This window comes from Peromyscus maniculatus, chromosome 21, assembly GCF_049852395.1.
Source record: "Peromyscus maniculatus bairdii isolate BWxNUB_F1_BW_parent chromosome 21, HU_Pman_BW_mat_3.1, whole genome shotgun sequence".
NCBI classification, from domain to species: Eukaryota; Metazoa; Chordata; class Mammalia; order Rodentia; family Cricetidae; genus Peromyscus; species Peromyscus maniculatus.
The window spans coordinates 55,109,049-55,132,191 of NC_134872.1; the positions used below are offsets into that span (position 1 = coordinate 55,109,049).

The 23,143-nt window shown below is 36.9% G+C and overlaps 1 protein-coding gene across 2 annotated transcripts in view; it reads left to right on the forward strand.

Annotated features, from left to right (window-relative positions):
- LOC102904688 (cysteine-rich secretory protein 1-like) overlaps positions 1 to 21,417 on the forward strand; it is a 30,672-nt gene extending 9,255 nt beyond the window's left edge. Inside the window, exons 2-8 of one of the 2 annotated variants that reach the window (XM_076557876.1) lie at positions 5,039 to 5,201; positions 6,658 to 6,774; positions 7,897 to 7,984; positions 10,127 to 10,272; positions 11,820 to 11,914; positions 17,298 to 17,386; positions 20,679 to 21,417. In XM_076557876.1, coding sequence (XP_076413991.1) covers positions 6,661 to 6,774; positions 7,897 to 7,984; positions 10,127 to 10,272; positions 11,820 to 11,914; positions 17,298 to 17,386; positions 20,679 to 20,806 — 660 coding nt within the window. In that variant the 5' untranslated portion in view covers positions 5,039 to 5,201; positions 6,658 to 6,660 and the 3' untranslated portion in view covers positions 20,807 to 21,417. The remainder of the gene's footprint in view (positions 1 to 5,038; positions 5,202 to 6,657; positions 6,775 to 7,896; positions 7,985 to 10,126; positions 10,273 to 11,819; positions 11,915 to 17,297; positions 17,387 to 20,678) is intronic. The other variant, XM_076557875.1, reaches the window with a different exon arrangement.
- Positions 21,418 to 23,143: the final 1,726 nt, after the last annotated feature.

Sequence of the window (23,143 nt, forward strand, 5' to 3'; positions counted from 1 at the left end):
AAGCAATTTGAATTTTTAACAACTATCAAATGCAATGGTGTAATGTAGAAAAAGTTTAGAGAGCATGACCTAAAACACAGACATGAATAATAAGCTCTGATGTCTTATGGCATACAAAGGGATCACCATGATGGCTTGCTATAGGTATTAAAATAACTAGGAGATACAAACTACAAGTTGAAAGCATGAAGTCATAATAATAAAGAAAAAATTGCTAACTACCTTGAATTTATTATCTCACATTGTACACATGAATTGAGTTATCATGCATTATCCCATAGACCTGTAAATCTAGAAGACATTTTAAAGGGGTTGTCTAGAACATTAACCATTTTGATTGGAGTAAACTAGACTTCACCTAAATGCATATTGTTTTCTAGATTTTTGATATTTCATGTCTAGATTTATTCCCTTCATTACAGATTTTTACTGAATTATGATCTCTCAACAATCACATGTACTCAATTACAAGTTTTATTATGACACTAATGGATATATATATATATATATATACACACATACACACACACACACACACACACACACACACACACACACATATGTTGTGTAGAAAGTGAATCAGTTTACCAGTTCAACTTTCTAACCAAAAAGTAAGCTGTACGCTGTAGATTCTCTGGGGTATACAATTAGGAAACACCGGTTATTAAAAATTAACATTTGCTATAATATATGTCAATGAAGAAAAGGTCACAAAAATAGTGAGAAATGAGGAAACAAAATTGACAAACAACAACCAAATTGAAAAACTTGTGTCACTTCATGTGTGTTATTTCATGAACCACAGCATCCAAATATATCATAGCATATTTAATGATCATAAAGTATTAAATTTAAGAAAATTCATAAAGCAAGAATCTATAGCCAGATGTTTGCCTTTTAAGCTATTTTCATCCACCACTCGTGGGAATTTCTCACAGAACCTGTTAGTCTCTATTAGTTAGCAAAATCAACTTATTCTCTTGTAATTCACAGATGTACAGAGTACTTTTACTCAGGTAAAAAAGAAAAGAAGCGTTTAACACAGAAAAAGAAAGGCCTTGAAAATACTTGCTACATAGTAATGGATGATATGTACTCTATCATCTTATCACAAGTAAACTAAACAGTATTTCCCCACATATACATCAAAGTGGGAATCATTAAAAATATTTCAGCAATTTTCATGAGAACTGAAATCTCAAGCTTGTGCCAATTTTCACACCATAAAGCAGCCTTCAAGGTGAGGATGGAGACTGTTCTGATCATGCTCTTGCCACATTCTTCCATAGAAAGCTGGAGGCAGAGACAGCATATCTGACGGTAATGCAATTCAGGAATGTTACTTACTTACTTAGAGATCATATTTCACTTGTATATCTATTTTTATTTATTTGTTTGTTTATTTGTTTGTTTGTTTGTTTTTGACTGGACAAGCTTTCTCTTTGTGTAGCTCTGTTTGCCCTGGAACTTGCTTTGTAGACCTGGCTGGACTAAAATTCACAGAGATTCACCTGCCTCTGCCTCCCCAGTGCTTGGATTATAGGTGTGGGCCATCACCACTCATCTCTCACTTGTATATTTGAAAATGACACATGAGGAGGTGATGAAAAATACTTAAGCAACCTGTGAGCCTTTAATTTCTTATGGTCAAGTCCACCCTGACCTTTAAAAATTGTCTTATAACTGTGTCTAATACGTAAGCCTATTATTAAATACATGTAAAACATGTGTTGAATATATTCTCTTCTCTGGTATATCTTTTTCACATGAATCAGTGAATTTAAAGATAAATAAGAAAATGAGAACAGGTTATTGAGTTATGTATGACGTATTATAATGTATATGACAACATGATCCTCCAGAAATGCTTCTCAGTGCTATGTATGCACTATTTGTGATTACTGAATTTATTCTTGCTTATTTATCAAAAAAGTTTTCATAACATCATTGCCTAGGAAACTTGTTGTTAGTCTATTCTGCTTAATTTTTCTGTTCTCAAAACAAGATAAGAAATCACAAAACCTTGTGTGGATTCTCAGACTCAAATGATAACAATTGGAAATGTTGCTCAATATTGGATTCAACTTCATTCAACCAGAAAATGAAAGCTAATACTAGGGACGTTAAAATTACAGAAGGGCTATAAGGTTCTTTGACAATATTCTCTGTGAAGCACTATCATATTGAATTTACAAAGGTAAAGGACACCATTATTTTCTAAATCAATATGGTCCAACAACTAATCAGAGATGCTTTGGATTTCTGTGTAGACTTCTTGAATTCTCTAGAGATCATGAAAAATATAATCTAACACTTGTTCTCAAAGGAATTATTTTTTTTAAATTATGCATATATATATGTATATAATTGCTTCTGTGTAGAGGTACATGCATGTGAATAAAGTGTTCATGGAGATAGAAGGTGTCAGGTTCCTGGAGCTGGAGTTACAAGCAGTAGTGAGACAAATGACATGGGTGGAAGTGAACTCAATGTTGTCTGTTAGAGCATAAGTTACTCTTAACCACTGAGTCATCTCTGCAGGCCCCTTAAAAGAGAGAAATACAGTTCTGATAAGATGAAAGTGACTTGGTTAGGAGCATCCACTGACAAATATATAGATAATTTTTAACACTAGATTAGAAATAAAGAGCTATTAAAATTCTCCAATATTATGATACTACTTAATATCATATAAAAGGGAATTAGATGACTTTGCAGAAGATTGTAATCCCAAAGGATATTTATTCATTCTTTTCTTCATGTGTTTAAATGATGTACTCGACTAGTCAATATCTGAACATACACAGCCTGCTAATCTGGCCAAATTTCAGATGCTGGATTAAAAGCAGTCAAAGTCCCGATAAGTGTCAATCCCTAGAGCTATTTGATAATAGATTTTTTTGTCCTAAATCTCAATCCTTGAGGTGAGACAGCTCATTTTAGAAAAGACAGAGTTGCATAAGAGAGTGTCAGAAATTTCTTGTATTGTAGAGCAGGTACAGCTCAGAATTCCAGTGCCACTGCTTAGCAAATTCAAGGATGCAGGGGTATTTATTCTTGGTAAAAATAAAAATAATACTTCTTGGCAATTTACAGGGCTGTTGTTCTTACAGGGTATTTGTCCAGATTGTTTCCATAATGACTTCTAGCTGTTCTGTAGTATTTATGTTCTGTGCCAACTGCTTCATAGCTCAGATAAACATGACAAAGCAACCTGAGTGAACACTGTATATGACACTGGAATTTAGAAACTATTACAATAGATACTCAGGAGAATGTGACTAGCTATCATGTGATTCTTCCAGTAATGCACTCACCCCAGGCACCTCTGCTGGAGTTTGATTGACATATTTTTGTCTACATAATATTCTAAATCACCACAGCCTTTTGCTCTCAAACTGAAGGCTGTGACGCCACACACCCAGTACTTAGATTTCAGTTGTGTTCCCCAAATTCTTATGACCTGTCAGTATTAAATCTCTAACACTGATATTATTTATGTGTAAAGTGGGATATTAAGTCACAGTATTTATCTGCTAGGTTTTCATGAATTTTAAATGAAGCCCAGAGAGAGTCACATCACAACTGACACCAAACATAGTCTATGTTATTTTGTGTGTCTAAACTGGGGCAAAGGGTGTTTTGGAACGTTTCATGAAAATTACCTATTTATGCATTGCATCCATATATATATATATATATATATATATATATATATATATATGCCTTTATTAATTGTAGAGAAAGACAAACTTCTTTCTGGTTAGGAGAAATCATTAAAATCCAGCTGTAGATGCTGGCAGTTTGTCTCAGTAGAAAATGCACTTGCTATGCAAACATGGGTGCCAGAGTTTAAATCACCAGAATCCATGTAAAAGCCAGGTGGGTGTGGCTGCATGCTAATAACTTCAGTGCAGGCAGAAGGTAGAGAAGGAGATTAGCCAGAGCAAGCTGTGCAGACAGACTAACTGAAATGGTGAGTTCAGGGCTCCCTCACAGATCCTGTCTCAACTTATAAGGTCGGGAGCAATTGGGAACACCTAACGTCTGCCTCAGGTCTCCACATGCATATATATATATATATATATATATATATATATATATATATATATATATATATATATATATATATAGAGAGAGAGAGAGAGAGAGATACATACCAGCACACAATGAAGTGAGTGTGTGTGTGTGTGTGTGTGTGCATGTGTGTGTGTGTTTTACTTAATACCCTTAATAAGAGAATATGTTCCAAATTATTTAAATTGTTTCCCAGTTGTTGGACATGACATTAATTTATCATATGTTTACTATTATATAAAACATCATGATGAAGTTTTAAGATTTTCAAGGTTCAGTCTTGGTATTATGGACCAGACTTTGAGAATAAATATATTAAAACACTGGGCAAATAAGCCAATTTATGGACATTGATTTAAAAATATGACAGAGTTGTGTGTGGTAATGTACGGATATGTCTCAGTGCTTGAGATTCTGAGGCAAAGTTGTAAGTTTGTATTTAGACTCAGGTACATAGTGAAATCTTGTCTCAAAAAGAAAAGAAAAACTTTTAATGAATGAATAACAAACAAACATCCTATAATAGAGTAGGCAGAGCTTAAAATATCGAGCAAGGGTTAATCATCTCATAGTCTTGCCCTGCCATGATAATGGTTGGGTGATTTTGCTACTCTTGAAAGGATAAAGAAGAATTCCTAAATTTCTAGACTTTGAAGAGAGGACCTCCATGGATTAGAGTGTGACAGGAAAGGAGACACTAATCACCCAGAGCATTTGTAGGTGCAGGGTGTCAGGGCCTTCACTAAGGCGTTTTGATTTATTCCTTATTGTACCAGTTGGCAGCAGGCTTCTTAAGTTGATTTTCATATCATTTTGATGATATAAATAGTATGTCCTCCTTGATATATTGCTAGTAAATCTAGGAAACAGATCTCATTACTTCCCCCAACCTCTGCGTTACAAAGAACTCCTTGTGCTAAACATTTAAATGAAGATCTTTTTTCTCTTCTTTGTTTTCTAGACATGACATTATTTCCATTGTTGTTGCTCCTGGCTGCTGTATTACCTCCATCCCTTCTTCAAGTATTTGTTAAAGTATTGGTAAGGTTTACTATCTCCTCAGAACAAATTAGGCAACCATGAAGGCAAGGAAGCTATCATATCACTCTTCCAAAGTGTAAAAGGTAAAAGGTCAGACTCTGGAGTAAGTCACTTTGATCCTCAACAACAACACACACACACACACACACACACACACACACACACACACACACACACACACACACACCTCCAGTGACTTACATCCACATGTAACTCACACTCTAGGGAATCTGATACTCTCTTAAGGCTTCCACTGGCAATGCACTCATCTACAGAAACCTGTACTTGAACTCAAACATATACACTTAATGAACATCTGGGGATATTACTTTACATTAAAATAAAATGTGAGTTGCCGGGCGATGTTGCCTCACGCCTTTAATCCCAGCACTTGGGAGGCAGAGCCAGGCGGATCTCTGAGTTCGAGGCCAGCCTGGGCTACCAAGTGAGTCCCAGGAAAGGCACAAAGCTACACAGAGAAACCCTGTCTCGAAAAACCAAAAAAAAAAAAAAAATGTGAGGATTTTCAAGCAAGGACTTTAACATGTACATCCTTTCTGCCTCAGAAATCACTAGCTGTGAGAGATTTCTTTGCACAAGGCTTTCAAGGTGCCTTCCGAACATAAAACATTAGGAAGAGATGGACATGTCATAGCCACTGGCAATGCAGTGTGATTAGATCCATGGGTGCAATATCTGCAAAGTCTTGAGGGAAGTAAGACTTCAGGAAAGAGAAACAACTGATCCCTGCACTGAGATAAAATGTATGTGAGGGTCAGTCCATCAATAGTTATGCTGTAACATCTTGCTCTACACTATAAAACAGCACATTTTGGAGTATGTTTATATCAGCCAGTGGCTCTTATATCTCTGCCAACTCACATAATACCACTCCATCCACCTGTGCCACATAAATGAATTTAAATGTCAGTATCTGAGTTAACTTAGTAGGCTTATTGCAGTCCATTGAAAAGTAAAGTCAGTAATGCTCATTTATTTTCAAGAACCCATTGTCTCAAAATTGACTTGTATATCCTATTAGATAAACCTGTTTTTGGAGTGATCAAAAAAACCTGTTACATATAAAATTCTCTAATGCATACATGTATTGGCTAAGGGCCTACACATTATTTCACAAGCTTTCAAAATCCTGGTCAGATGGCTATTTCCTCTTAAGGTCTATAGTAAATTATATTTCTTCATCCTTAGCAATTCCTTGTTACAGCCTGAGTGTGAATGACTTAAGATTCTCTACTTTGCATGGCTATTATTATAGATCTCTCTTAAATCAAAATTGACATTTTTAGCCTCAGAAGAATTTTTATTTTTACATGTCATAAATTCATTCTGTTCTCAAAATTTTTATTTAAGGTGTTTCTAATAAAAAGGCATAGATTTTCTTAAATTTATTATCAAGACTTAATGACCAAGATTGGCCTGAATACTTTAAAAATGACTTTCATTCACCTCAGACAACATATTCACCTTTAATGCAACCTTAATATACACTAACATGACTTGAATTTTATTTCTATTCAGGATATGAATTTTGAGGATTTGATAACCTCTAAAGAGTCAGTCCAAGAAGAGATTGTAAACAAGCACAACCAACTGAGAAGAATGGTTTCTCCACCTGGTAGTGACTTACTAAAGATGGTGAGGGCTCACAACAGGACAGTGCATTTGGAGAGCTGTGTTTGGAGCCTGTGGATAGCCTCTGGCTTCTCCTGTGTACTTTAAGAGGCTCTGCCTCTATTTTACCTTCTATTTAAAAAATCAAAAACAGAAGTAATCATTGTTTTGTTTATGTGCATGTGTGTTAGTGTGTGTCCATATACTATGGCATGCACATAGAGATTAGAGTTGGTTCTCTACCTCTGTGGCTTTAGCTGTGCAATGATCAGAGTAGAATTCATTAAATTTCTTTTATAACAGTGACTCATTGGTATTATGGAGCTATGTCAATTATAGTGACTGAAATAAAACCAAATTTTTTAACTCTGTTTGCCAGTGAAAAACCATTATGGTATTTTGGCTCACTATTTTTTCCTAAGGTCAGAACATTTCTGCTTTAAGTCCAGTGACCTTTCATCTAAATAGTCTACTTTCTGGATCCAGAACCAAAGTCCATGTGTCTCTTAAATTCATTCAATGAGGGAAAAAAGAAGCTAGGATTTATGAGGCAACTTCTTACAGTGGTACAAATAGTCGTAGTACTTCAACATGGTGAGTGCTAGTCACTCTACAACAATTGCTCAGTCTTTAATGATTCCTCTTGTGATTTCACTAAGTCATTAAACCATTAAAAGTTTTAGTATTTTTTGTGGCCTTGGGAGGACAGGCTACTTGTATTTATTTGGTACAGGAGAGGCCATATACAAGTTGGAGTAACTGTGGACATAGGTTATGAAACTAGTAAGAAGACCATGTGGAGGGTCAAGAGATGACAGAAGGCATGGGAAGTGGAAGGAACGAGAACATGTGTGACATCAAGTGGAGGCTGTGGGTGAGAGGGCATGCAAGGAAGGATAGGCAGGATCAGGAAGATAGGGAAAGGAAAATAAACACAAATAAACTTATTTATAAATGCCCCCATGAAAGCTGATAATATACCTGCTAACATAAAAATTTAGACATATACCATATTATATATTGATTATGATGAAAATCAGAAGGTGCCTACAGATATTTTGCAATGATATTAGCCTGTCTGCAAAGACCATGTGACTCTGAGGTTTGAGTTTTTCCATGGGTATCTTCTTTCCTTTTCCTCTTTAGCAATGGAGTAATGATGCCCGAGTGAATGCACAGAAATGGGCAAATCGGTGCTATTACACACCCAGTCTTCAAGGAGACAGGACCACCGGTATGTAAACTCAGTGTCACTTACAAATGAATGGAGAGTCACACAGAAAAGTCCATTTTCTCATATCGTGCTAACAAAATGTTGTAAATAAACACCTCTTCTGATGCTGCCTTTTTTAAAGTTAAATATCTCTGGGGCAGAGATGGCTCTGAAAGGCTCTACTTTGTGTTTATTGAATGTTTTATATTTTACACAAACTGTCTTCCCTGATACCAGCTTTGTGCCTTGCAACCAGTTTACAATTAAAGCAAGGTATAGATTGTCTTTTTCTCTGTTTTAAAAATTAGAAACTAATGTCTTGATCAATATAATTACCAATTAAGGCTTTATAAAGGAAATTTGAAACTAGAATCTCCTTTTTTATTTTATCCTATTATGGTTTTATTTATGTGTTTGTGTGTCCCTGTGTATTTATGCATGTGTGCATATATGTAAGAATGCTTCTAGAGGGCAGAAGAAGGCACCAGACCCTCTGGAGCTTACAGGTTACAAGTGGTTGTCACAATGATGTTGTCACAGGCAGTGGTATGCTACACTGTATGAACATTAGAAGTTGGATTCAAGTCTGCTGAAATAGCAAGGTATACTCCTACATGCTCAGTCATTTCTCCAGCACTCTGAAATTAGAATTTCTGTTTTTAACCCAATATTTAATGATGTGGCTTGTTGTGTTTCCAAGCTATCTTTTTAATTATAGTATATTCAATTTAATCAACTAATTCATCATTTTTCCTCAAGAAATATCAAATATCTTGGCATTTATATTTACTACTTCTTTTACTATTTTTGATGGTGAGGAAACAGGAGAAGATAGCCCAGGATATCTTCAAATTTCTGATCTTTCAACAACAGCTTGCTAAGTACTGGGATTTTGTGTCTAAGTCACCAGTGTGCATGCACCCAGCTCTTCATTTTTTTTGAGATCAACTTATGAGTGCCTGAAAGGACATATTATGTTAAATTAAAAATAAAATATGAAACAATATTTACACAAGGAAGTATAAAAATGATAACAAAATTAATAAATGGGTCATGAGATAAAATATTTCTGAAAACATTAAGAATGATCGCCTTTGGCCCAATTTAAACCTAGTAAATTAAATATCTCTTTTAAAGGTTTTACTTCTTAGACATTTCTAATTTAATAACAGGACTAAAAATTCATTAAAATGTCTACAATATTCAGTTAAAGTTTAAAGTAATTTTTTATTTACAGAATTTGATAAAAATACTAAGCTATTGTTGGGGGTTAAAGGATGCTTTTTTCCCCATTCTCTGAAGGAACTCTGGCCATGAAGTTTTAATTTTCTAGTTAAGACATGACTGTAACACAAATTGCTAAATGGTTCTATTAACCAAAAACCAGGAGCCAGGTATTGGGGTGAAAGCTGAAAGATCAGAGAACAGTCCAGCCATGTCTTACCTCTAGGAAATCCTCAGCCAAGACAGAGCTACTTCTTGTATACTCATTCCTATATACCCTTCTTGCCCTGATGTCTTACCTCTTCTTTCCACCCAGCTACAACATTTTCTCTTCCCATCCTGTTCTATCACTTCCTGTCTGTCTGTATAGACCTCCAAACTGCTATGGTTAACTAGTGCTGGGTTTAAAGGCATGTGCCACTATGCCGGACTCTGTTCCCAATGTAGCCGTGAACTCACAGAGATCTGGATGACTCTCTGCCTCCCGAATGCTAGGATTAAAGGCACGGGCTACCACTGCCTGGCCTCTATGTTTAACATAGTGGCTAGCTTTTTCCCCCAGATCCACGGATAAGCTTTATTTATTAGAACACAAATAAAATATCATCACACATGACCTATAAACTTTGAAAATATGATCTCTTCTGTTTTGTTTGCTTTGTACTTGTAGGTTTTAAAGAATGACTGTAAAGAAGGCTCATACAGAACAATAATCCTAAACATGTAAAATCGTTACAAAAATCTTTAGCTACTCAGAAAAGACATGAAATGAGTTCATCTTGATCTTCTTTAAAACTACAAATCCACATTTGGTACACATGAGGCATAGGCATATAAGTGTGTGTGTGTGTGTATGTGTGTGTGTGTGTGTGTGTGTGTGTGTGTGTTCCTCTTTTTTCTAGATTGCTGTCTTTGTGAGTGTTCTGTCTTTTTTCTTAGACATAAGATGTGGTGAGAATGTCTTCATGTCACGTTACGCAGTATCATGGTCTCGTGTTATCCAAAGCTGGTTTGATGAAGTCATAGATTTCAGATTTGGTTCAGGCCCAAATCCAACTGATGCAATAGTTGGAAATTATACTCAGGTAGGAAAAATTACTGTCTATATAAGTGCTAGGCAAAGAAATATTTTTAATTACTTGACTGATTTCAATAAAGAATTTCGGTGCAGGCAGTTTTTATTTTCTTTCTGAGACATGGTCTCACTATGTAGCTCAGAATGGCTTTGAACTTCCTGTCATCCTATCACATTCTCCCAATTTCAGGGAGTATAGAGAGAGTGCACACCAACTGTACACCTTGGGGAAGATCTTGAGTAGTTGGTTGCTCATTGGTCTTGACACTCATTGGCTATTTGAGCTGCCAGCTTTCAGTGGCTTATCTAATCTTTGTAAGGGAACATACTTGATTTTTTTGCTAACCATAGTTTTTTGACTCAAGTCCCCAAACAAGGGTAATGGCCTATATTCTAAGGCAACTTTACAGACGCTAACAGGTCTATACATCTGTTCTGTATGGCTCCTGAGTGAAAAGGGAAAGGTATCTTCCTGGACTTTTATTGCCAGAAACCCTGACAGCTGCTGGATCTAAAGGCCCAGGCCTTGGGCCATTTCATTTCAAATACTATGACTCTTTTTAGCAAGAATTATAAGATTGTGGCTCCATCCTGTCCACTGTCAAAGAGGGCCTTCTAAACCTAGGAAGAAGGTGATGTGGGTATCCTGACTGGCTGTGTAGAGAGAAGATACAGAGGTGGTATAGGCACGAGGGAACTCCAATTCCCTGGCCTGATCAGATCCTCCAGGGTGAGAGACTTGAGCTGAAACACAGTTTGTGGAGGGACCAGGATATCCAAGGCCAGAGCTCTACACAGAAGCACGTACCAAGTACAACTTCTAGGAAATATGTTGAGTGTTGGCCTTCCACCAGGCTGAACCAGCAAGGCTTGCAAGCCACTCATGATCCCTGCCCACACAGAAAAGAAGATACTCACGATCATAGCTTAGAGTATCAAACTAAACAGTCTCTTCTGTGCTACTGGGAGAAAGTTCTAGTTCATTTTGTAAAGGCCAGGGCTCTATGTACATAGGACACTATATTTTGTAAAAGGACTTCAGAGTAGTCACCAGCAACATCTTGGTCAGTGTGATGTCTGACAAGGAATTGACCTGATATCCAGGTTCCCATCTAGTTGTTTATGGTCACATGCTAGTGGGGTTAGAAGCAGTGTCAAAAAGTTCTACATCACACTAGGTTCCTCCTGGTGTCTGTAGGTTGTTTGATGCCTTTTATTTTGATACCAAGCTCCTTGGCCTCAGCCAAGCCTTCTGCATCCTCATCATCTTGCAAACTCTCAAAGGTGACAAAGAAGAAACTTCTCTGAGATGGGACTGTGCCACTGTCAGCCTCCATAAAACCTCCACTCGGTGCTTCTCAAAAGTTTTGCCAGACTAACTGACCAACAGTAGCCTCTTAGGGATGTTCTAACATCTGTAGTTTGATTCAATCACTTAAATATATTTATAAGGCATATAGAAACAAAGTATACCAGTGGTGTTTTTAATTTTGTATTTGTTTTTCTGCATTATTTTCTTCTCTGACCTGTGCCCTGTCTTCACCTCTGGGTGTATAGGTTGTTTGGAATACATCTTACCAAGTTGCATGTGGAGTTGCTAAGTGCCCTTACCAATTATTGGAAAATGTATATGTTTGTCACTATTGTCCTCTGTAAGTATCTGCTTCAAAGTTCATTTTCAATTGCAATTTGACCTTTTTAAATTATCATAGTATAAAAGCAAATTAAAGATATTTTACACATGGAGAGGGAAATAGAAACTTCTAAATATTCCCTAGAGTTGAAACTTATTTAACTAAATCTTTGAAATGTCCTTCTCATCAGTTCCATGAATCACCCTCAGAAGCGTTTTCCTCATTTTTAAATATGATTTCTCTCCCTCTTCCACTGCTATTTTTTGGACTAATTGTGACCTCATGAGGACCCAAGTATGAGGATCGTGAATTCCTATTGTCTGTTCATGCTATGTTTGTAGGCTACAAAGCAAACTTTTCATAGTAGACCAGGAGTGAACATGAGTGAATGACACAGGTTAGTGATTGTGGTGCTTCTAATTAATTGATCCTACCCCTGATTATATAGGTTATTGTATCTGTTTTTAAAATTTAATTGTTGAGGTACGGTAGTGTTTCACACCTTTAATCCTAGGACTTGGGAGGCAGAGACAGTCAATCTTTGTGAGTTTGAGGCCAGTCAGGGCAACACAGAGAACCACTGTCTCAAAAATCCAAAAAAAGCTTGTTTTATATTTTGTGAATTTCATATAGTAGTGCTGTATTTCCATCATTTTCATACTTCCCTCTCCTTGAATCCTTCCTACCACACACACCCTCACAAATTCATGATCTCAGCTTTCTTATTGTACATGCACAAAGCCACACGTGGACAAACATAGATGCAGATGTAATTAAAGAATTTTTAAAGTCAAATTAAGTTAACATATTGTGAATATATATTCATTTTTCATGGAAATTTTTAAAGAGCTCAAACACAGCACAGAATGGAAGTGAATTTCTGGCTTTAAAATCAAGATCTAGACAATGAGTTTTTCAGAATGTTTTAGTAAATTCTAAGGAGAAAGTGTTAAGATTTTAGCTTTCTTAAATATTCGAAATATATTAAGAACCTCTCAAAGAGCCTTTGAAGTTTAAGACTTAGTAAATTCTTTTTTTTTTTTTTTTTTTTTGGTTTTTTTTTTGAGACAGGGTTTCCCTGTGTAGCTTTGTGCCTTTCCTGGAACTCATTTGGTAGACCAGGCTGGCCTTGAACTCACAGAGATCGCCTGGCTCTGCCTCTGCTGGGATTAAAGGCGTGCGCCACCACCGCCCGTCTTGACTTAGTAAATTCTTACAGGTATAAGGCAGCAACACAGGGCTTTAAAGATTAATCTGTGGTGTAGAACTGTTTCTGTTTTTTCAGAGGATCCAAGTTTGGTTCTCAACAACCACATCATAATTTATTTTAGCTTCATATTTTTTTATTTTTTATTTTATTTCACTTTTCTTTATTAAGAAATGTTCTACTCACTCCTCATGCTATGCACAGACCCTCTCCCTCCTCCCATCACACAGCCCTGTTTCCCAAGCCACCCTGCATCCCCACATCTCCTAAATCAAGGTCTCCCATGGGGAGTCAACAGAGCCCAGTTCACTGAGTCTAGGTAGGTCCAAGCCCCTTCGCACTGCACCAAGGCTGTGCAAAGTGTCACACCAGAGGCACCAGATTCCCAGAAGCCTGCCCATGTACCAGGGACAGATCCCAATCCCACTGCCTGGGTGCCCCCCAAACAGTTCAAACCAAACAACCATCTTCAGTGTCCAGAGGGCCTAGTCCATTTCCATGGGGGCTCCACAGCCAGCAGTCCACAGTTCATAGGTTTCCACTCGTGTGGCTTGTCATCTCTGCACATCCTCCCATCATGATCTCGACGTCCCTCAACTGCAGTATTGTAGATGTAACCAACCGTCTTATTAAATAAGAAACACAGAACCAGTGTAAAAGAGAAAGCCGAGAGGTCAGAGCTCAGAGCTGAAATCTCACCCTTCCTCTTGCGGTGGTCCTAGCTCTCCAAAAAAGAGCTACTTCCTGTGTGTATGTCTTTTCATAGTCTTTTTTGTTCTGCCTTCTCATTGGTTATAAACCCAAACATATGACTGCTTCATCACTGCCTGTATGTACAGCCCTCTAGGTCTTAAAGGCATGTGTCTCCAATGCTGGCTGTATCCCTGAACACAGAGATCTATGGGATTAAAGGCATGTGTCACCACCGCCATGCTCTTTCTATGGCTCTAATAGCTCTGACCTCCGGGCAAATTTATTTATGAACATACAATTAAAATCACATTTCAGTACAAATAGAATACCACCATACAGTATCTCTCCTCTCTCTCATCAATTGGATTCCCGGAACTCATCCTGGTGTCTGGCTGTGGATCTCTGTATCTGCCTCTATCTGTCACTGGTCAAAGGACAGCTAGGTTAGTTGCTAGGCTGGTCACCAGGGTAGATCAGTCCAGGCACCCTCTGGACCACTGCCAGGAGACCAAGGTGGGGTCAACCTTGTGGATTGCTGAGAGCCTCCCCAGCACCCTGCCTCTTCCTTTTGCCATGAAGTCCTCATCTATCATGATATCTTCCTCCCTGCCCTCCAACTCTGTTCCTGGGTTATAACTATTTTTAACAATACGACTAAGGACCTTTTCTGGCCTTTGTGGGTGTGTGGCTGTTCACGTGCATAAATAAAGCAACAGAAATTAAGCTTGGAAAAATAGCAATCAGGCTAGTCCTTGTTATGGTTTTGCAGAAAGTTATAACTATTGGTTATTTTCTCCCTCAGTATTTTACATAGCATCTTCTAACATTATGAGAGCTAATCAGCAGGAAGGAGGCATCCAGGTCAATTCCAACTCAATTCCTCCAACTCCTCTGTCTGAAGATGGAGATGTTTTTACCAATAGGCTTTTATTTTTTACTTCAGGGAAGCAACCAATGGTAATAACAAAAGCTTATATTGCCCTGGATAAGGAGCTATGGGTAATCTATGGGTGTTGAGAAAGAATCAGTTTTCTTCAGAGAGGAAACTCCTGAAAGGTTATCCAGTCCCAGTTTGTCAACCCTAAACACTTGTGAAGACCAAAGTCATCAAATCCTGTGGAACTGCAGTTACAGACAGTTGCAAGCCACCTGAAGTAGATGCTGGGAACCAAACCCAAGTCTTCTAAAAGAGGAATATAAGCTGGGCGGTGGTGGCACACGCCTTTAATCCCAGCACTTGGGAGGCAGAGGCAAGTGGATCTCTTTGAGTTCAAGGCCAGCCTAGTCTACAGAGCGAGATCCCGGGAAGGCACCAAAACAATACAAAGAAACCCTGTCTTGAAAAACCAAAAATAGATTCTGGACCAGAGCCTGCCGCCGAATTCCCTTCTGGACCAGAGAGTTGGACAAGAGAACTCCCTTTTGGACAAGAGAGAGACTCTTCCTTAATCTGTCAGCTCTTTCTGAAACAAGTACACTGATAAGACCAAGAAGGAACCACAAGGAGATGGGCAGACGTCAAGGCAGAAGTACATACAACAAAATGAAGAGCAATACAGCATCCCCAGAACCTAGCCTGCCTCCAACATCTAGACCTGAACACCAAAAATTGGAAGAAGCAGAAGAAAGTAGCCTTATGAGTAACTTCATGAAGAAGGTAGAGGCTTGTGTAGAGGAAAAGACAAGAAAATTGGAAGAACGCTGTAAACAACTAGAGGAAAGGGCAAACAAATTAGAAGAAAACAATAAAGTCCTGGAAGAAAAACCAAAAATAAATAAATAAATAAATAAATAAATAAATAAATAAATAAATAAATAAATAAATAAAATAAAAGAGGAATACGTACTCTCTTTTTGTTGTTGTTGTTGTTGTTGTTGTTGTTGTGCCTCTGACCTTTCCTAGCAAGGTGACCAGAGCTGGTTTTTATTTAAAACAACAATTACAATTATGGGGTAACAAACTGTTCTGTCACTGGATATGAGGCTTCTTCCACATGTACTTTAAACCCTGGGCAAAAGTCTATGACTGAGATCATAGGTCTTAGCAGGGAACCTGCAGTTGTTATGCTAGAGTCAAGCTGTCAAACTGCCCTCTAATTATTCATAAATTTGTGTTAATCTCAACTTTAGCCAGAGAAACTTCTTTTTTTTCCCAGCAGATAATGGTTGATGCAGAGACTTGTAACTTGCCAAAGAATCAGGTATCAGTAACTGTAAATGTTCAGTTATAGGCGAATCATCAGTATTAACACCCCCACATCTAAAGCTTCAGGAACGTCCTATTCAGAGGGCCTGATCCAGTTGGGGGCCCCTCCCTGGGTGGAGCTCCAGGAGTCTAATTAGCGAGAAAGAGGAGGGTTTATATGAGCGAGAATTGTAGAAATATGTACTCTTAAGTGCTGAGACATCTCTTTACCTCTATTATCCTTTTAAAGCAAGAAACTTATACAACAAGAGGCTGAGGGTCTTCAAATCAAGTCTTTTAAATGATTCATTTCTAATCTGTTTGAGGGTTGAATAGTAGGATCCTCAAAGAATTTTCAAGCATGTTTCTGTTGGCATTAAGTAATACAAAGAATCAAGCCACTGGACTCCATCCAGCTGCCTGGTCAAGTAAGCATCTGGAGCCTGGTACTTAGAAGTGTCAGAGGAGTAATGAAAAGGAGCAAGTGATAGATCTTTTACACTGCTTTCTGACTTTTTCATCCTTAACATTGCTCATACACCTACAGCTGTGTTCTGCATATAGAGGAGAGGTTCTGCTGCAAGCCATTGGGCATTGCACACACACCCCTGCCACCCTTGGTGCAATGGAGAATCTGACTTTTCTAATTTCCTGTGATTACCAGGGAAGTGACGCTCCTACTGAGGTGTAGTCTTGGCACTTTCAGAGTACTGCACCATTCAGATAGTTTATGTAAAGAGTTTTTCTCATTAATATTCTCATTTTGATAAGCATAGAAGTCTCAAACCCACATGCTAACTTCAGAAAACCCCAAACGTTCCTAAGCATTAGGATGTTCCCAGTTATACACTAAATACCTAAAACTCAGTACATCATCATCAGTACCTCATACACACTATAGGAATCACAGCATTTTCTTGTATCTAACTTTCTTTATAGGAAATATCTTTTACACTCAAGCAGCATTCCTGTCTTATGTATTTTCCAGGTTATCAGGAAATGAAGAGAGTGTTTCAACATTAAAACATTTCTAAGCCTTTAGATTCTTCTTTACTCTATTTCAGTTGCTCAGGTTCTGAGATGATGGTTGAGGGAAAAAGTGAATGGATTTGTTATCCCATTATTTCACATCTATATCTGAGTACTCTTAGGAAATGTTAGGTTTTTGTATGCATAACTAAAGCTATTAATAGGAATCCATATATATGTATGTATATATATGTATATATGGAAATACATCGAGAGGTGATATATGCAAATATTTGAGTGTAGAGGTAAAAATTGAAAGTATTTGATGTTTTCCATTTCAATTTCAGTGGTAATACTGTAAGAAGGCAATACATCCCCTACACAGTGGGAGAACCATGTGCCCTTTGTCCTGATCATTGTGATAATGGACTATGCAGTAAGTTTTATTAACATATTAATATAATAATATCAAATCTGTTTTAAGATTTAATATCATGGCCTTATTTTCAAGAGATAAAAATGTACTTAACATCATTTTTGGAATTATAAATTTTCCTTTGTTTAGGATGTATGTACTTTTGACATTGAAAAACAGGATAATTTATGTTGTCTAAGGATACATCTAAAAAAGAGTGCATACTTGTAACTATATTGGTATTATTGCTATTGGAGTCTACAGAAATATCCCTTTGGCTATAATTCCATAAATTTCAAGTGAATTTTCTTATCTTCAATAACATTAGGACAAATAGCTTAGTACAATAAATTCTTTTTTATTTTGTTTTGTTTTTTGAGACAGGGTTTCTCTGTGTAGTTTTTGTGCCTGTCCTGAATCTCGTTCTGTAGATCAGGCTGGCCTCGAGATCCACCTGGCTCTGCCTACTGAGTGCTGGGATTAAAGGTGTGAGCCACCATTACCAGGCTAGCACAATAAATTCTTAAACTCACCTAGAGCATCATGTGAATTTTGTGTTACACTGTTATTTACTTGTAAATGGGTATTTGTGTCGCTCATTATATGTGCAGGCACCTGCATTTGTAAAATGGCTTCTCTGTGTGATTGTGTGTTGAGGTTAGAGGACTAGTGTAAATTGGTTCTCTCCCTTGATAATAAAGGTGTGAGAGATTTCATCACAGGAAGGGAGTGAAATGAATGTCATAGTATTTTGTTTTTAGTATTATTATGAATATAAATACAAAGAATAAATATAATCCCAACATTCTGGGGGTAGAGGAAGAGAAACAAGAGTTCAAACCCAGGTTGGAATATGGATGAAACTTCAGGTTAGCCCAGGCTACATAAAGGAACTGTAAAAGTAATAAGATATTTATAAAAATAGAAAATAACATCAAAGTTAATATAGAAAATTCTGCTGGCAATTTGCTGGGGTTTTTGTGCATTTATCAGTGAATTACAGAATTCAGAATTCTTTATTGTGTATTTGTATAAATTAAGTTCACAGTGCTAATAATATTAAGATTATAAACTAAAAAAGGAAGAACCAAATATCCACAATTCTGCTGAATGTGCTTTTAAAGGAGAGTATCCTAGCAGCAACAAACAGAAAATTAAAAAATTGACAAATAGAAATAGAAAGAAAATGATCTTTATTTTTATTTTTGTAGTTTAATTTACTTATTTGTGGTTTAGACTGATTTCAGTCTTGAAATAGGGTCTTACTATGTAACTAAAGCTCACCTAGAACTCACTATGTAATCTAGTCTGATCCCAATCTTCTGGATCTTCCTGTATCCATCTCCCAGGTGTTAAGGAAATTGTATCCTCCATAAAACTCCTAGACAAAGCATAATGAAAGAGCCAGATAGGATATATCAATTCAGAACTAGTCATTTTGTGTTATTAATGCAAAAGTTATGAAAATGGCTTGCTGAGAGAGGAGGTAGAATACTAATCCTTTTTCGTTAACTGTGCTTGTTCAGTGATGATGAATATATACATGCATATGGAGAGGCATAAAGGGCAAAAAGGCCTTGTGCACACACGTAACCCCCAGGGAAGTCAGGAAAGTTAAACATATAGCTTATCTCTTCAGTGGAATGAGATGCATGTTTCTGCAATGTCAGGAAATACATGGTTTTACACCCCCGTGATCCTTTGCTGTCTAATGAGAGAGGCTCCACCGTATCTCCCAGAATTTGTTTTGCTTATCCTAGACCCTTTATCTGTAAATCTTCAGCAGTGATATTAGGTCATAAAACCCATTCTTACAACTGAGGTCACTTGTGCTTTTCAACAGCCTAAGTGACTTCTATGTCATTTTAGGGCCTGGCCAATCCTGACACCCACAGGGGTTATATTACATCATTCATCTTTCTAGTCCCTAAATCCTGGGCACTATCTCTGAGTCAACAGTACCCATTCTTATGAAAGAAGACAGATGTACTTTGTAAAGAATCTCCATGTAAACATGTCTTCAGTTGCTGTGTACTTGGGACTGAGTTAATTGTTATCAGAAAACTTTTTTTTTCCCCCAAAATTGTGCTGGACTTAAACATGGCTAATATAAAATAGTCTGGGCCAGACTCTGGAATTCCTGGCCCAGCACTGTTACCATAAAATCAGGGTGACTTTCATTCTTATCTCTTCATGGATTATGTTTGTTTTTCCTCCTGGAGCTGGAAAGCCTGCAGAGAACTACCACACAAAGTATAAGAGGACTAGCCATATGGCTGTAGTGGTGCTTCTCTGGAGGTGGGATTAGCAGAGGTATGTGATTGTATGGGCTAGATTCTAGCCTAGGCAACAAATAGGACTCTGTCTCAATAAACATTACCAAAAGTACAGAGGAATAAAGAAGTTATTTTGAATGATTTGGTAATTATGAGTTTCCAATTCTCTGAGGCATGGGTGAGTTGAATGGAGGTTCATGAGCTGTCAATATACATCAAAGACATGACAAAGACTGTAGGGTGAATTTCAAATGAGGTTTCTTCAGTTGTTTGTCACTGCTGGACATTTGGATATAAATACCTAATAATCAGAAGAAAATTCTCTACTACCTACATTCCCAAGTCTCTGTTTTCACAAAATTAACTCCTCTGGTATGAAAAATATAATCAAAATCTAAGACAATCATGAACAACAGAACATTCTGGAATGATTTAATGGTCAATATTTTCACCCAAAGAAGCTGACTGCTAGGCACAGTAGCTATAGAACATGATAATGAAATTTGATTTGCTGAGAATATAGAGTTGAAATATTAACCATACTCAAGTTGAGAAAGTACTTGCATAATGTCTGACATTTTAAATATGAGATTCTATTTTAGTATTTATCTTTATTTTATGTTTATAAATGTTTGTGTGCACGTATGTATTTATGCACATACATTTGAACCCAGTGACCATGGAGGACAGGAGAGAGCATTGGGTCCTATGGAACTGAAGTTACAGGTTATCTTAAGCCATGATGTGGATTCTGAAAATCAAAACTAGATTCTCTGCCAGAAGAGCAAAGGCTGTTAATCACTGAGCCATCTTTCTAGCCTCTAGATAGTTTAGTTCTTCAAAGAATCACTGAAGTTAATTTTTTCAAACCTTTTATGAGTGAAGAAATTCATTTCAAGACATCTCATAAAGCTCTAATTTAAAGAACATTCATTCATTTGCCCAATCCACACCTCCCAATTCATATGTTTTATTTTGTCACTGTTAATAGAGGAAAATAATAACAAAGTAATAAATATCTTTGTTCTTTTTTTCAGCAAATAGTTGTAAATATGAAAATAACTTTGTTAACTGTGCAGAATTGAAGACTTCACTAACCTGTGACTATCCAATGGTTAAACAAAACTGCAATGCTACATGCAACTGTGAAGGCAAAATTCATTAAATTTCCAGTACAAGTGAACAGGGCCATGTGAAGAAAGAGCTCCTCCTCTACTTGGGCTGGTCACATTCCACTAGAAAATTTGAGGTATAGATACATTGAAATGATTACAAACAGCAAACATTCTGTTCTTTGGTATCATTCCATTCAGTAGAAATATTTTACATCCAAAGATTTTAAAATAACATAATCTTGACCTCTGATTTCTGTGACACATTTATGGAGTTGAGTCAAGCCCAAGGTTATACTGTTTGTCTGTATGACTAAGGTCTCTGAAACTCCTTCCTGAAAATAAGAATCAGGTTCCCAGAGCACAATGAAGTAAAGGAACAGCATATACTTCCACTGTAACTGTCAGTCATCTTTCCTAACTCTACCTAGCTAACTGTATCTGAAAACAAATCCCCATTAGCTTTCTTCCCACCATTTTTTCTTCTTTAGATGCGCCTGAATTAGTGGTTCAAATTCTAAACTTCAATTTACATTTTAGTTTTTGGGTTTTTCTAGCACCTTATAAAAATGAAATGTAATGAACAGAATTTGCTTGTCCAGGTGATTGCATTGACCTTGATTGTTTTACAAAATTTAAATAAATCTTACTATTTGCATATTAATCCTCTCCTATTTGTTTGAATTTCTGATTTGGAGTTTGTTTATTCTAGTATGGTATTAAAATATTTATGATACAGTTTACTTAATTGTTATTTACATTAAGGTTCTTAGCTTTTAAATGAGTTTGCATTAATCAGTACACACTTCAATTAATAAGCAATAGTAGAGTCAAGTTGGATAAATATTCCTAATCCTACCCTGGCATATCCAACCTTCAGGCCTAGCCCAGATCATGTATCTGCTATGCCTGCAGAGACTGGTGAGTCTAATGGACCCTAGATCACCTGTATAATCCCAACCTTAAGACATCCTTTGCACTGGGATAACTCTGAGGCACCCTAGAATCTAACATCAGACATACAATCAATGAAAGAAATCCACATTCCTCGGTCAAATTGCTAAACCACAATATGTACAGGCCAGCACTGTGACCCCACCCAACCAAATCTAATTTTACAATTAGAATGAACCTCAGGACACAAAAATCATTAAAACTTCATAAAATTTTATCAAGGAATTTGAAGATTTAAGGAAGACATTTTAGCCTGAGTTTTCCCGTGTCTTGCCCAGCCAGCAGTTGGGACAAGTCTTCCCCACTCACATCCCCCAAGTAAGCACACCGAGGTTTATAATAATTAAAACTGCTTAGCCATTAGCTAAGGCCTACAACTGACTAGCTCTTACTCTTAAACTCAGCCCATTTTTGGTAATCTATGTTTTGACACGTATTCCATGGCTTTACTTGTATGTCATTACATGCTGTTCCATGGAAGGCAGGCTGGTGTCTCCTCACTCAGCCTTCCTCTTCCCAGAATCCTCCTTGTCTGCTTATCTTGCCTATACTTCCTGTCTGGCTACTGGCCAACGAGCATTTTATTAAACCAGTGTACAAAAACATTATCCCACAGCATTTCCCATTTTCTGTTTAATTATAAAGGAAAGTTTTATCTTTAACATAGTAAAATTATATATATATATATATATATATATATATATATATATATATAAAGACCCTAGAAGGATATAATATTACCTAAGTAAACAGGAAGAGCATTGTAAGTACCTTCCAAAAATTTAGAATGACAGAGACTGCTGGCTGCCTGGACAGTCACCTAAAGTTCTTCTGCAATGTTGGTGTATCCATTTTCAGCCCATAGACCTTGAGTCTCTCAATCACTTTCTCTGTGTCCTGTAGAATGTTGGCAGTCTCCTATGTGAAGCAGGATTCTGAAGGACCATTTCGTCTTGCAAAGTTCAGTGCTCACCTTCCCATGGGTCCTGCATGTCCAGTTGATGCAACATTTTGTCAAGCAGTCTAGGCCAGAACAGATTCTTGCCCAAATAGCTATTTTTGCCAAGAAGATTAAACTCCATGTGGAGTGTCTTTGATGCCCATCTATCTCATTGAATCAGTGCTGCCAGGAGCAGATGTGTCTCATTGTCTAGAAAGTCTTAAGTCTTTAAAACATTTTAAATAACATATTCTGTAGGTCTTTGAAGTTTTTGAAGATTACCTACCTAACTGAGTTATATCTATATACCTAGAAAACTAACATGACTGTAAGTTCAACTATCATAGATGACTAATTTTTAATCTGTATTTCTTAATTATCCATTACAATTTAAATGAGTTACATAAGCATAATGCCTTAAACAAGAGTAGAAATATATATACAGTATAAAAATTTGACTTTAAATTTGTATCAATAAACTAAAATCCATAGCAAT